Raw genomic sequence first — 14,388 nt, forward strand, 5'->3', positions numbered from 1 at the left:
TCACATTTGGTCATCTTTATTTTCACTTGGTCACATTTGTTAAAGTATATCTGACAACTTAAACAGCAGCTAATCTGTTCCTTCACTTCCATTTCCACTGTATCAAGTTGAAACCCAAAAATTGCAGCAACATTTATCATCATAAAAACAATTGATACAAAAACAGATTGACAATTTTGACAGGAAAGAACAGGACAAAAATCAATCTCCCGGCAATCATATAGGTTTGTAGATTGCAGCTGACGTTGGGACTGCCTTTCTCAGGTCTAATTTGGAAAACACAGTGAAGATAATTGGGAACCATAAAATCTGGAAATGTTGGATTCAAGATGGAAATCTAAACAACTCTGAGGTTGTCACAAGTGCATTAAAAATAACAGTAAACAAACGGACATACAAACAAACTGAAGAAAGCAAACTAAACAGGATGATCCACACAGGTCAGTGGTTCAGTAGCCAAAAGGATTCCTGTGGTCGAGAAGCGGTTTGTTCAAAATAACATTTTGTTCAGCAGCTGATAGACATGATTCATAGAGAGTAGAACTATTTCCTTACACACAAGTTCGTCATTTATTTGTGAAGAGGCTGAACAATGCCAATTGTAAATAGAAATGGTGAGGAGCAGGACAAATTATTTTCTTCATATTGCAAAACCTAAAAATCTAAATTATGTGCCAGGAGAAAAAATAATCTAAGATTTAAGAAAGAACCACCTGCAGAAGGACCATTTGCCCGCACAATATATAGGTATTCAAGAGGCTCAGTAGAGTACGAGTTTACTTGTTAATTATTAATAAAATATTTTTTTTGAATTTATAACACACACAAGGGGCAAAGTGTAGTGATTTAGTTCAGGTAAGTGTTGTGCACATGCAGACATATTGAAGTGAAATGTGTGTGTTTGGATGTGTTGCCTTTATGTCCAAGTTTACACGGTGTGGAATACTGTTGCTCCTTTGTCTGCTCTTCAGTCACTTTTTCTTCCTGCTTCTCTTCTGCTTTCTGCATTTACTGTAGCATCACAGTCCAGTCAGTGCCTGCATTCATGCCAGGCTTGCGGAGCGTCAAGACTGACATAGAGGCGTCAAAGTCAAAATCAATCTTGCTCGTCTGACCATCTATAAAAGGCAAAAAAAAAAAAAAAAATGAAAAAGCAGCATACACATAATAATGACTGATTGCAAATGGAATGTGAAAACAAAGAGAGGGAGGGACCTACCGGCTGTCATCAGGGTAGCCTTGGTGGGCTGACTAGCTCCCAGTATGACGATGCGTTCAATGGTGGTGTGTGTAGGGAAATGGGCCTCTGGAGCAAGGTTTCTGTGGGCCATGACAATTTCATTTAAAGGTATATTAACCTAGTGTTCCAAACCATATCGAAGATTAATATATTTGTAGATATTTTTTTAGAACCTATCCTCTATTAGTGGCTGAAAAACACCTATTCACCGTTTTTATACCATCTTACTAGATATATCTATTTAATTGATTTCCAACCTTCATGGAGCCAAGGGACATATTTTACAATTGAAAAATGTCACAAAAAGTGGCTACATTAATTACTGTATGTACTTCTTGCCATCTAATAGGAGACCATTTATTTGTTCTGTCACAATGCCACACTGGCATAAATAGATCAACAAAGACATTATTTTTTGTAAATAATTTTTTGAGCAATTACATAAAATTTTATAATTTCCCACGTCACACTTGAAGAGTGCTCACGGCACACTAATGTGCACACTGGTTGAGAATCACTGATCTATCGTATAGTACAGTTCAGCATAATAACTGTTGCAGTGAGTTGAGAAGCTTCACTCAGACAAAAGTAGTGCTTTGCTGCCATCTACAAAACGTTTTCGGGGGGCGTCAATTACTCAGCATTTTCGCTATTTGTGGCAGGGCTCGGTCTCTAACACCCACACACAGCGGGTTTTGTTCCTAAACTAACAAAGTTTAGAACGTCATCCTATTCCATGTAAGCCTATTTCCTGCATCCTCCTCTCTAACACCAACTGCCCTCATGTCTTCCCTCACTACATCTATCAACCTTCTTTTTTTGGTCTTCCTCTAGCTCTCATGCCTGGCAGCTCCATCCTCATCATCCTTCTACCAATATACTCAGTATCTCTCCTCTGGACGTGTCCAAACCATCGAAGTCTGCTCTGTCTAACTTAGTATACAAAACATCTAACCTTAACCGTTCCTCTGATGAGCTCAATTCTAATCCTACCCAACCTGGTCACCCCTAGACAGAACCTCAACATCTTCAAACTAACTGCAAGTTTAATGTCTTCTAATACAGTGAAACCTTGGGTTCCGGATTTAATTCATTCCGTGACCATGCATGTTTCAACCTGACGTGTTAGCAAACTGAGGTAATGTATCTCATTGAAATGAATGGACTTCTATTCAATCCGTTCTAGCCCCAAAACCAAGTTATATTTACCTTATTTTCATTGGTCTGTGGTTAAAAATGAATACTTTAAAATACAGAAGTGAAAACACTTTTTTTCTGAAGAAATTTGTTTGCAAGCAAATCACTATGAAACGTCTTTGCATTTTAGCATACAGTACTGTGTTTACGTTCTGCCCCAAAATGGTGCATTCCACAATGCAAAGTGGCTTTCAAGTTGCATTGTGGGCTACTGGTTGCTATGGTGATTGAAAACAATTCTGTCGGCATAGCACACAAGTTGGCACATTTAAACGCAAGGAAAGGAAAGGCGATTAAGGGCAGACTTTCACCTTTTGCAGTGCAGCTAACATACACTGGCTGTGATCAGTGCTTCCTTCTTGAGCCTGCCAGGTAGCCATCGCTAGCTAGCAGAGGAAGAGCAGTAGACTTCTGACCACCTCAGCTGTATCAAAGTGTTTTTTACTTGTCTTTTTGTTTGTCTGCAACTATGTTAAGTGTCTGTATTGAGAAAAGGGCTACACAAATTTGATTCATAATTATTACAATAATACAGATGGTAGATTTCACCAAACTGCGCAGCGAGATTACAAAAGAACACCATCCTTTGCAATGACTTACATTTTTTTTTCCGTAATTGGCTTCCTACTACCACTATTGCTAGCAGCTTTCCTTTTCGGAGCCTTTCTGAAGGCTATATCACAAAGGAGCACAAAAACAATGATACAGTACAGTGGAACATCAATACAAGAGACTAACAGGGGTGGGGGGTTGTCCGATACAGCAGACTGTCCATTACATTGAAGCACCTTTTTTTTAAAGCCATATCCCCCCATATTACTGTACAGTACAAAAAATGTTTTGTTGTTTTTTTCGTGGCCTTGAACACGCAATACAGTACAATGTTATTGTAAATAAATTAAAAAAATAAAAAGCTTGAAAATGTTTGAAAGTTTCCCATTTTATACAAACTTACCACGCCGGTGTTTGTTGATGTACAGTGCTCCTCATCGGCGAGTCGCTTTCATGAGCTGCGAGAAATTAGTGTGCTTCCTAGTTACAAATTTGTTGCCAAAGCCGTACAGCCCCCCCCCCCCCCCCCCCCCCCCAAAAAAAAAAAAAATGTTACTGTACCAAAAATAGCATGTTCCAGACTGCAAAGACTTGTGTTTTGTATTCCTAAGAGTTAACACCGCAGCCATACTGCTCTCTCGCTGCGCAGTGCTCTATGCACAATAGATATAACCATCATCACATGGCCGTCATGTCAATGCCCCAGATTCTACATGGTCGCGAGGTAAGCACGGGAGTCACATGTTTTGGAAAAGGATCTAGTCATATTGTATATCTGTGACCTGGAAATAGATCAGTCCCATTCCCATTCAGAAACATTGTTCAGTCCTGACAGTCCGTTTGATCAGATATCAGTTATATCTGGGTCCACTTTATTCAGGATCCACTGTATTGTACTTCCAATGCCTGACGCACAGAGCCAATGATGGTTATGCAGCGCGAGAAGCACAACAGATCCTTGTCCATGCCAAGAGGTTCCGCAAATTGAAAATAGTACATATATCGAAGTAGTTTTTTCCTCACGAAAATGTTTGTTCCTAAACCAGGTATTCATAACCAGAGGTTCTACTGTACTTAATTTTTGCACAAGGTTAAAAACGGAATTTTACTTATCTTTACTGAAACTCACACAGAGGAAAGGTTGTTGTTGGCAAACGACAGCCTTCTGTGAATAAACTCCTCCTTCTCGAAGTTAAACGTGTGTCCATCATCGATGTAGAGTTCTCCCTCTGCAGCTCTCTGTGAAAAATGTAACGTCTTTGAATACAAAACAGCAACGTGCAATGCGCTGTGTTAATGATTTGACGTACCTGACGCCCGAGGGCCACAAACACAGTGTAAGGGTCGTGCTCCATACAGGTGGAAGATCGACGTACTCTAAGCTTTCTGGGAATAATGGAGCCGCCACGCTGGAAAACTGGGATCTGACATGACAACAGAAAACACTTCAAGTGAGCTTTGACCGGAGGAAGAAAATGTGCACTTTTAAGAGGCAATAATGAACACGTTTATATAACCCCAATTTCTATGAAGTTGGGACTTTGTGCTAAACAAATAAAAACAGAATACAATGATTTGCAACTCATGTTCAACCTATATTTAATTGAATACACTACAAAGGCACGATATTTAATGTTCAAACTGATGAACTTGATTGTTTTTAAGCAAATAATCATTAACTTAGAATTTTATGGCTGCAACACGTTCCAAAAAAGCTGGGACAGGGTCATGTTTACCACTGTGTTACATCACCTTTTCTTTTAACAACATTCAATAAACGTTTGGGAACTGAGGAGACTAATTGTTGAAGCTTTGTAAGTGGGATACTTTCCCATTCTTGCTTGATGTACAGCTTCAGCTGTTCAACAGTCCGGGGTCTCTGTTGTTGTATTTTACGGTTCATAATGCGCCACACATTTTCAAATGGGAGACAGGTATGAACTGCAGGCAGGCCAGTCTAGTACTCTTTTACTACAAAGCCATGCTGTTGTAACACGTGCAGAATGTGGTTTGGCATTGTCTTGCTGAAATAAGCAGGGATGTCCATTAAAAAGACGTTGCTTAGATGGCAGCATATGTTTCTTCAAAACCTGTATGTACCTTTCAGTATTAATGGTGCCTTCACAGATGTGTAAGCTACCTATGCCATTGGCACTAATACAGCCCCAGCACTTGTTCACAAAAGGTGAACCTCACCCCATCTTTGCTTGTGGATGACTGAGCAATTCAGGGAAGCTCCTTTTATACCCAATCATGGCAACCACCTGTTTCTAATTAGCCCGTTCACCTGTGGGATGTTCCAAACTGGTGTTTGATAAGCATTCCTCAACTTTCTCAGTCTTTTTTGCCACCTGTTTCAGCTTTTTTGGAATGTGTTGCAGCCATAAAATTCAAAGTTAATGATTATTTGCTAAAAACAAAGTATCAGTTTGAACATTAAATATCTTGTCTTTGTAGTGTATTCAATTAAATATAGGCTGAACACCATTTGCAAATCATTGTATATATTGAAGTTGGGACATTAACACAACGTCCCAACTTCATTGGAATTGGGGTTTTACATTAAAAGTGTGTCTGCATATCTTACAGATCTCATGGTGACAGGAATATAAAGGTTCTGGCCGCCATTGTGCTTCTGGAAGGTGTTGACATCAAACCAGACCTGAGGGGTACACGCAAGAGTTGAGATTTCACATGACTGAAAGAACCAAGGCGACAAAATGGTGTGAGGACAAAAAAAAAAGTCCTCTGAAACTTTTTTCTCTACCTCCTCTTTTCCTGGAAGGTATGCAGTTACTCCAGTGGCTCCTTCTTCAGTGACGGGGTGCACCAACAAGTCTCTCCCTGCAGCAAGTAGATATAATGAGGTTTCAGTCTTGGTACAGAAAATGTTTAAAACAGTATAAAAAGATTGACTGACTCAGTACCAACATTAGGACAATTGAGTTGAAGACATTGACTTAATTAATCATTGGACACAACTTGGATAATGCAGTAAAATGAAGCATAAATATAATACAGCGGCCATGTCCCCTGCAATTGGCTGGGGACCTCTTTAGGGTGTACCCCCCCTCTCGCCCAAAGATAGCTGGGATAGGCTGCAGCACGCCTGCGACCCTAGTGAGGATAAGCAGTATGGAAAATGGATGGATGCACAGTACCTTGAGATACGAGTGAACAGAGTTACGAGTTGTTTTTTTGTTTTTTTAGATACAAGCTATCGATCGGACACTTATTTTTGCTTTAACTTGCCAAATTTGACATACAAGCAGTGTATGGTGGCAGTGAACTTAAATTAACTCATTTCACAACAAGCAGCAGTTTGGCAGATAATAAATATTCTTCAAAAAAGAGGCTTCAAGCTGTTTACTACCACTCAGCTAAAAGTTATCACCAAATTAAACAAATCAAAAAGAATTATACAATGTGGATTAAAAAGAACTACATAGCCTTCTGCTAGCTTAATGCTAATATACAATGGGAAACATCATAAGCACAGAGGCTAACAATTATCTGTGTGGCGGTGTTGATAAGTACAAATTTGACAAGTGGCCGCCATATTTGTGGAATTGTCTAAAAACATGTAATGTAACATGTAAGTCGAGTTTTTAGGGCAAGTTACGCCGTTTGAAACGTCACAGTAACTTTGATGCATTGACTTGGAGAACCCCTAGGAATTTCAGCCTGTACTAGCTTATTGGTGGATATTTTTATCTGAAACATGACTGTCAAACAGAGCCAGTTTCCAAGAGTAGCAGACAGAGATATGTTGAGAAATAATGAAGTTATATTGTTTTACCTGAATTTGAAAGTTTTATTTGACCAGATTTTCTGTAACCGATATCCCACAAAAACGCTCCCCAAAAAGGCAATTTTTTTCCAACACAAAAAAACTGAATTTCTCCGGATCCCATCATCAAATTTTCAAAATGTTTGTTACGTTGTACTCAGGTTGAATTGGCCATTCCAAACAGACTTAGAAATTTGTTTTGACAGAATGTCATTTTTGGGAAACCTTGTCACGTTGCTACTTTAAGCAATGGCTATATGAACAAAAACGGTGCAGCAACACGTAAACAGATAATATAGCAATACGCACAAACTTACATTCTTCATCCTCTGCGAGGAACTAATATTACTGCTAGGCATGGGCCAATTACCTGTTTTATGGTATACCACTGTTTTAAAAAGTCACGGTTACAAGAACCACTAGCTGTCCGTCACCTGTCCGTCTTCAAAGTGCAGGCCACCGCCAATGTCCAGCCGACATGCTATTATGAATCCCAATTGACTTCTAAATAGGACATGCTCTGCTGCAATATGATTGGCTACATCCTGGAGAGCATGTCTGTGCACAGTGAACACGCAGGCAACTCGTGACACGCTCACTGCTAGTGTGTGGATGTACTGTATGTGTAAGTGTTTTGGTATTTGTTTTTAAATAAAATCCATCCATCCATTTTCTGAACTGCTTATCCTCACTAGGGTCGTGGGTGCGCTTGTGCCAGCTGACTTCTGGAGCCTATCCCAGCCTATTGACTTCGGGCAAGAAGCAGGGCACACCCAGAACCAATCGCAGGGCACATAAACAACCATTCACCATCACATTCACATCTATGGACAATTTAAAGTCTTCAATTAACCAACCATGATTTTTTTTGGAATATGGGAATAAACCGGAGTACCCGGAGAAAACCCACGCAGGCACGGGGAGAATATGCAGACTCCACACAGGGGAAGCGGGATTGTTCAGTTTGTTCGCAGCAATTATTGTTTTTGTTTACATAGTAATTATTGTATAATTATTTTCTGTTACAAAAACTCGAGAATATGTTTAGAAAGCTTTTTACAAACTTGAGACAAGGGGCCGCGCTCCACTGACTGCGAGGTAAAAATGTGTACTTCCTGGCACATAATTTACGCTTCATCATTTTCAGTGTGCCATCAAGTGGGCCAGCGCTGGAATGTCGCCGGTCGACACGAAATACAGCAAGAAGGTAAAGGAGCTGATAGGCTTAATCAGCTTTGTGTCATCTTCTCTAGTAGTGGCTTGGGTGAAAGACCCCCCCGTCCCCAACAAAAAGTTATTCTGGCTTTACTTTAACATGGTACACATTTATGACTGTACCAAATATTCTATTTTGTCAAAAAATACTGTATTTAACGGAAAAAAGATATTTACCCAAATATTTTAAAATAGGGCGAAACGGTGGACGACTGCTTAGCACATCTGCCTCGCAGTTCTGAGGACCCGGGTTCAAATCCAGCCTCCCCTGTGTGGAGTTTGCATGTTCTTCCCGTGCCTATGTGGGTTTTCTCCGGGTACTCCGGTTTGCTCCCACATTGGCATGAACACCAGAATGAGCAGCACAACTTGCTTTGAAGGAGAAAGTGTGACAAAACTGTTTAATTCTTTTTAATTATGTCATTAGTTTGTTTTATAAAGTAATATATTATAGAGTGCTAATTTTTAATTAAAAAACAAAAAAAGGTTTTTGGAGAGGCTGGATCGGATTAGCATATCCATTCATTTCAATGTGGAAAAATGATTTGAGATAAGATTGTTTTGAGTTACAATTGTGGTCACGGAACAAATTAAACTCATCTTTCAAGGCACCACTAAATTTATTTTTTGCTATTGGGTCTCACCGATCAAGAATTCATTTTCCATAGCGAAAGTAGCAGGATCCTGAGGATACTCCACCCACAGAGGCCTACAACAAAAACAAGAATGTCAGCATAGTCTTATACTATGGGTCCACTGTAGTTTCGCTACCTAGTGGAGGTGGATAAAATAAAGTTTTATCAGATATTTGGCAGAACTAAACCAAACTATGACATGATAGAATTAAAAACCTACTAAACGCTCACCTCATGATGGGGTGTCCCGTTTGATACGTGTGGTAAAACTGCTGGTACCAATAGGGCAGGAGGCTGTAGCGTTGCCGCACAGCTTCTCGGATCAGAGCAGTGTTTTCTGGGCCAAATAGCCATGGCTCGCGACGGGTAGTGTCCAGGTGGGCGTGGGCCCTGAAGAAGGGCTGGTAGGCTCCTGTCTGGTACCAACGCACCAGCAGCTCTGAGCTGGGAGACTTGAAGAAGCCCCCAACATCAGCTATAGGACAAGATGACAATGATAATTGAGGATCTTTAGAGTCATGATGCAGTCAAAATGTAAATAAATACTCATGTAGTGGTACCAGTTTGTTCCTTGACCAAGCTTGTAGCTCAATTTACTTGCATTTCCCCATCAAAATGAATTGAATTGCCAATTATCAGTCCCGGCCCTTATAAAGAAATATAATAAAGCCAAAAGTCACACCACACGCAAAGCAGTATGTGCGTTGACATGTGCCCTTAATGGGCGAGGCCTCGTGAGTGATGTCAGCAACTCTGACTGCAGGTCAGTTAATTCAGTGCTCCTTGCAAGTGTTTCTATTTTGCATTTGACTGCTTTATCGGGCGGCATGGTGGGTGACTGGTTAGCACATCTGCCTTAGAGTTCTGAGGACCCGGGTTCAAATCCGGCCTCGCCTGTGTGGAGTTTGCATGTTCTCCCTGTGCTTGGGTCGGTTTTTCCGGGTACACTGGTTTCCTCCCACATCTCTAAAACATCCCATGGTAGGTTGATTGAATACACTAAATTGCCCGTAGGTGTGAATGTGAGTGCAAACTGTTGTTTGTTTATGTGCCCTGTGATTGCCTGGTGACCAGTTCAGGGTGTACCGCGCCTCTTGCCCAGAGTCAGCTGGAATAGGCTCCAGCACACCCGCGACCCTAGCGAGGATAAGCGGTCAGGAAAATGGATGGACTCTTTTGTCCTGTTCAATAAAGCGGCTAAATGTGCTTGCCTACTGTTTCTCTCCCTTTTTTCACCCCACTTCAGTGGTGACCTCATAATTCCCTCGCTCATAATTTTAACTTTTGCTGGCAACACAATTTATTCATTTTTATAAATTAAAATCGACCAAGTGACAGCTCATTGGACCACTCATATGTCAAGGTACCACTACACTAAAACTCAGTGTAAAAAACATAACATTCATTGAGATGCTTATATTTGAACGATTACAACACAAACCAGGGTTACTAACCTGGGTTAGTTTGTGATATTAGTATGTACAAGAATAGTATGCATCAGTCAAAACCTATAAAAACCACAGCAACTAAATTATACTGGTAATCTGTGCTTTTATCTTGGTAGCAGACAACGTATCCATGAAAATATTAACTTGCTAATGAGATAACTTGAAATTTATTATTTCATTTCATGGAAGGTTGTATAATGTGTATGGCATTTTGGAAGCATAATACAGTATAATGTAATACGCACCATAAAGTGGGTTTGATCAGTTTTTTAAAAACTGATGTTAGTTTTACAATAAAAGATAAGGGATTTTGAAGTCGGAATATTCCAACATTTAAGTCCTCAAAATTGTCACTGACCTTTTGTTGGTACTACACCCATGTTAAGAGTTAGGGTAACCTAACAAGGGCCCCTTGTTGTTTGAGAATAAGCACTTTTAAACAATGACCTGGGACAGAGGTACTTACCCCCGCAAAAAGCTATTCCCACCAGACCCATACTCAAACACATGGGGATCGAGATTTTCAGGTGCCCCCACTCAGCAGCATTATCACCAGTCCACACAGCACCTAGAGATGTGCAAACATCCTTGAAACACCCAAGCATTGAGTCGTGTTGTCACAGTAAACTGTGACAGGTTTAGTGGAGGGCGCATAAAGCAGATGAAGTCTCACCATAGCGCTGTGAACCAGCAAAGAAGCCCCTCGTCAAGACAAACGGTCTTTCGACCCCTCCTGATCTCTGGATCAGGCCCTTCGCTGTGGCCATTTGCTGGAACAAACATGACAATTAGACAGCACAACAGCACTAACAGTACATGCAAATCTTAAATCACAAGCAATGATCTTGCTTAGCTCATGTTCTATAGATCACTGCAAGCAATGCTGCAGTGGCCAGTTGTGCACTCACCACGTAGAAGGCATAAAGGTTGTGCATGTCACGGTGCTCCCAGTCTCCATGCTTTGCATCCTTGTGCATGGTGATCTCAGGCCCATTGAACACTGAAGGCTCATTCATGTCATTCCATGTATACAAGTTCTCCATCGTGCCCTGGGGAAAAGAGTGGTTGAGAAAACTGGCTATTCGAAATACCTCAACCTTGATATTAAATGCAGTTATACCTGACTCACGAGTCAGCCACTAGGTGGCGGTGGCATATTGGAATGAAAGCGTACACCTTTTGCATAACCTCTATGTGGCGGTGGAATTTTAGAGTGAAAGCGTACAGCTATTTCATAACCACTAGATGGAGGCATACATTTATAAAATGTGAAAGCTTTTTCCATTTGCCCCTATACCTATGTATAATGCGCACTATTGACAATTTTTTTAGGGGAATAAAATGCACATTATACATGAGAAATTACGGTAAATCAAATTAACGTTTATAGACCACTTTTCATACGATATGAATCTTAAAGTTCTCTTCATAGTTAAAATCAATCTCCTCCCACCACTCATACACACACAGTTTAAAAAGTAAGAAAACAGAAACCAAGTGGGTAATGCCCTCTCAGGGAGCCGTCTGCACCGAGAGCAGACTGCGGCCACAGGGTACCAGCATGGAGCCCTAGTGTAGTGGCGTAGGGAGAGCCACAAATTGCAAATGAGGACTCCATGAGGCAGGACCATGGTCGCGGTCAATTACAGCTCCCAGTGCAGAGGGGGCTCCTTCTGCGAAAACACTGAAAGATACTAAAAATCAAACATCAAACAAAAAAAAAAAAAAAAAAAAAAAAACGTATTTGCATAAAACCCAGCATTCAATAAAAACCCAAGACTGTAGAAAATGTCTTAAAAGTAAAACATAAAAATGAGAAATAGTAATAAAGCACTGAAAACGCTGAAAATTAAGTTAAAAGGAAATTCTAAAATATGTTAAAACTAAAATTAAATCTTAACTTAAAACTAAGTTAAACTGGTGGGTTTTGAGCCTGTTCTTAAAAACATGGATGCCCTCTACAGCCCTGAGGTGCTCTGGCAAGCTGTTCCACAGACGGGGGCCATAAAAATGGAATGATGCCGCACCGTGGGTTTGTGCCCTGACTTCTGGAAAAACTAAAAGGCCGAAGGTGCTTAGGGACCGCGAGAGTTCATAGGGTAAAACCAGCTCTGAGAGGTAAGAATGCCCAAGACCATTAAGACCCTTAAAAACCATCAAAAGAACAATAAAATAGAGCTGGGGAGCTGAGGCAGTGATTTTAAAATTGGTGTAATGTGTTCCGGCCTTCTGGTCTTCATCAGGACATGTGCTGCTGAGTTCTGTAGTAATTGTAGAGCTGATAGTTTTTTTTTCCGGGGGAAGACCAGGAAGCAGGGAATTACAATAGTCAATCCAACTGGAAACAAAACCATGCATTAGCGTCGTCGTGTTGGCCCTAGAGAGATTGGGGCGCACTCTGGCTATATTCTATATAGCTTTTTGTTCTATTTTTGATGTGTGGAATAAAAGTGAGCTCAGTCGAAAGTAATGCCCAGGTTTTTCACCAGTGGGGAAGGTTTTAAGGACAGCGCTTGTAGTTTAGTCAGATGTTTCTCTCTTAGGCTGTGGTTCAATTGGTAGAGCGGGTCGTCCAGTGACCAAAGGGTCGCCAGTTCGAATCCCGGCTCCAACTGTCCACATGTCGAATTGTCCTTGGGAAAGACACGGAACCCTAATTTGCTCCCAGCGGGCCTGGCAGCGCCTTGCGTGGCAGCAGCCGCCCATTGGTGTATGAATGTGTGTGTGAATGTTAGGCTTTGTAAAGTGCTTTGGGCATTGTGATGGTGTAGCTAAAGCGCTACATAAGTGCAGTCTATTTACCATTTTTAGGGCCTCAGGGCCAATGACTAAAATTTCAGTTTTGTTCTGCTTGTTAAGCTTGAGAAAGTTCTCTGCCATCCAGGATTTCATGTCTAAAATACAGTTTAAAAGACTATCTACTGGACTAGTGTCATCAAGAGACACTCAGCTGTATGACTGCGTATCATCAGCGTAGCAATGGAAGTTCACTCTATGCCTTGTGATGACACTGCCAAGAGGGAGCATATACAAATTTAATTAATTGATCCCTGCAGCACACCACATTATTCAGGCAATCAATGATGCGACCAGCAGCCGCTGCCTTTATGAATGAAGACTGAAGTAGATGTGACATTGTCGTGTTGAACTTTTTACAACAAAGTAACCAAAGGACCAAATAGTGAGAATTTCTCCTAGGAAAAAAAAGGAACCTCCTAAAGACAACGTTAGGAAGCACTCGTCAAAGATGAGCTGAAAGATCTGTGCTGTGCTGCTTCTCGCTTCGTGCCACTGGCATTGACTATGCGTCACGCAATGCAACTAAAAAGGTGGGAACTGCACTCGCTGGTAATAGCGTGAACAAGTCAAAATGATTCAAAGAAATGTGCAGCACACTGGCCAAGAGAGCAATGCATCTTTTAAATGACAATGTGACTTCCCAATTTCAGAAATTCCCCCCCCCCCCGAACAGAAAAAGAAAACTTTCTCTGGATTGGTTTGTTGTGCCAAAATCAAACAATGAATTCGAAAAACAAAAGAAAAAGCATCTGAATCAGAATGTCCCCTTGTTATTACAGAAAAGGACTCTTCTTATATAGGGGGGTTTACACGGAGCCTTGTGTTCCGAATATAATCGGTTTAGAAGCCCTAACTGAATGAAAATGCTCCATATAAACACTTCAATCCTAATAAACAGGCCGCATCCAAATGGAATTTTATTCAGTTTCAGGGGTGGAATTTTCCTTTTGCCAAACAAAGCAGAACTAAATCTTCGCCATGTCATTCGGAATACAGCCGGGAAGTGTTTTATCTGCACATGCTCCATCTCAACGTACATGCGTGGTGATGTCATCATTTACGCACGGCGTAAATATGGTGACTGCCGACAGAGCTTGTATGTAATGGAGATCTTGTTTTTAACTACTTAGTTGTTTTAATCTAGTGTATTTTTTAGTAAACGTATAAAAACAATCCCAATCACTGTACTGAATAGATGACAAACCTCCATCTTAATAAATGACTAAATGTAGTGCACATGTATGCACCCAATCGGAAAAGATCACGTCACATGTAAACAGTTGACCAGGGATCTTCAATCGGAATGACAAAAAAAAGTCTACGTAAACCTCGCTAATGAGAAACTGTAGTCCTCCCCTTTCCCTCCTTAAAGTTAATGAGCAATAAACTGTTATCATGTTTATTTAGTGTTTTATTTCTTTATAATAATGGGTTTTCATTAATTTCTATATTGTACTATATTTATTTTTACCACACACATAAAAAAGGTTGGAACAGTAAAACTTAATTTTG

The 14,388-nt window shown here is 40.6% G+C and overlaps 1 protein-coding gene across 3 annotated transcripts in view; it reads right to left on the reverse strand.

The window, feature by feature from the left end:
- Positions 1–14,388, reverse strand: part of ganabb (glucosidase II alpha subunit b) — a 32,710-nt gene continuing 18,322 nt past the window's right edge. For all 3 annotated transcript variants that reach the window (XM_061788649.1, XM_061788651.1, XM_061788650.1), the window contains 11 exons: positions 10,986–11,126; positions 10,751–10,847; positions 10,544–10,645; positions 8,861–9,104; positions 8,639–8,703; positions 5,757–5,833; positions 5,577–5,651; positions 4,300–4,413; positions 4,119–4,228; positions 1,220–1,320; positions 1–1,118 (listed from right to left, as the gene is read on the reverse strand). In XM_061788649.1, coding sequence (XP_061644633.1) covers positions 1,009–1,118; positions 1,220–1,320; positions 4,119–4,228; positions 4,300–4,413; positions 5,577–5,651; positions 5,757–5,833; positions 8,639–8,703; positions 8,861–9,104; positions 10,544–10,645; positions 10,751–10,847; positions 10,986–11,126 — 1,236 coding nt within the window. In that variant the 3' untranslated portion in view covers positions 1–1,008. The remainder of the gene's footprint in view (positions 1,119–1,219; positions 1,321–4,118; positions 4,229–4,299; positions 4,414–5,576; positions 5,652–5,756; positions 5,834–8,638; positions 8,704–8,860; positions 9,105–10,543; positions 10,646–10,750; positions 10,848–10,985; positions 11,127–14,388) is intronic.

Source organism: Phyllopteryx taeniolatus, chromosome 10, assembly GCF_024500385.1.
Source record: "Phyllopteryx taeniolatus isolate TA_2022b chromosome 10, UOR_Ptae_1.2, whole genome shotgun sequence".
NCBI lineage: Eukaryota > Metazoa > Chordata > Actinopteri > Syngnathiformes > Syngnathidae > Phyllopteryx > Phyllopteryx taeniolatus.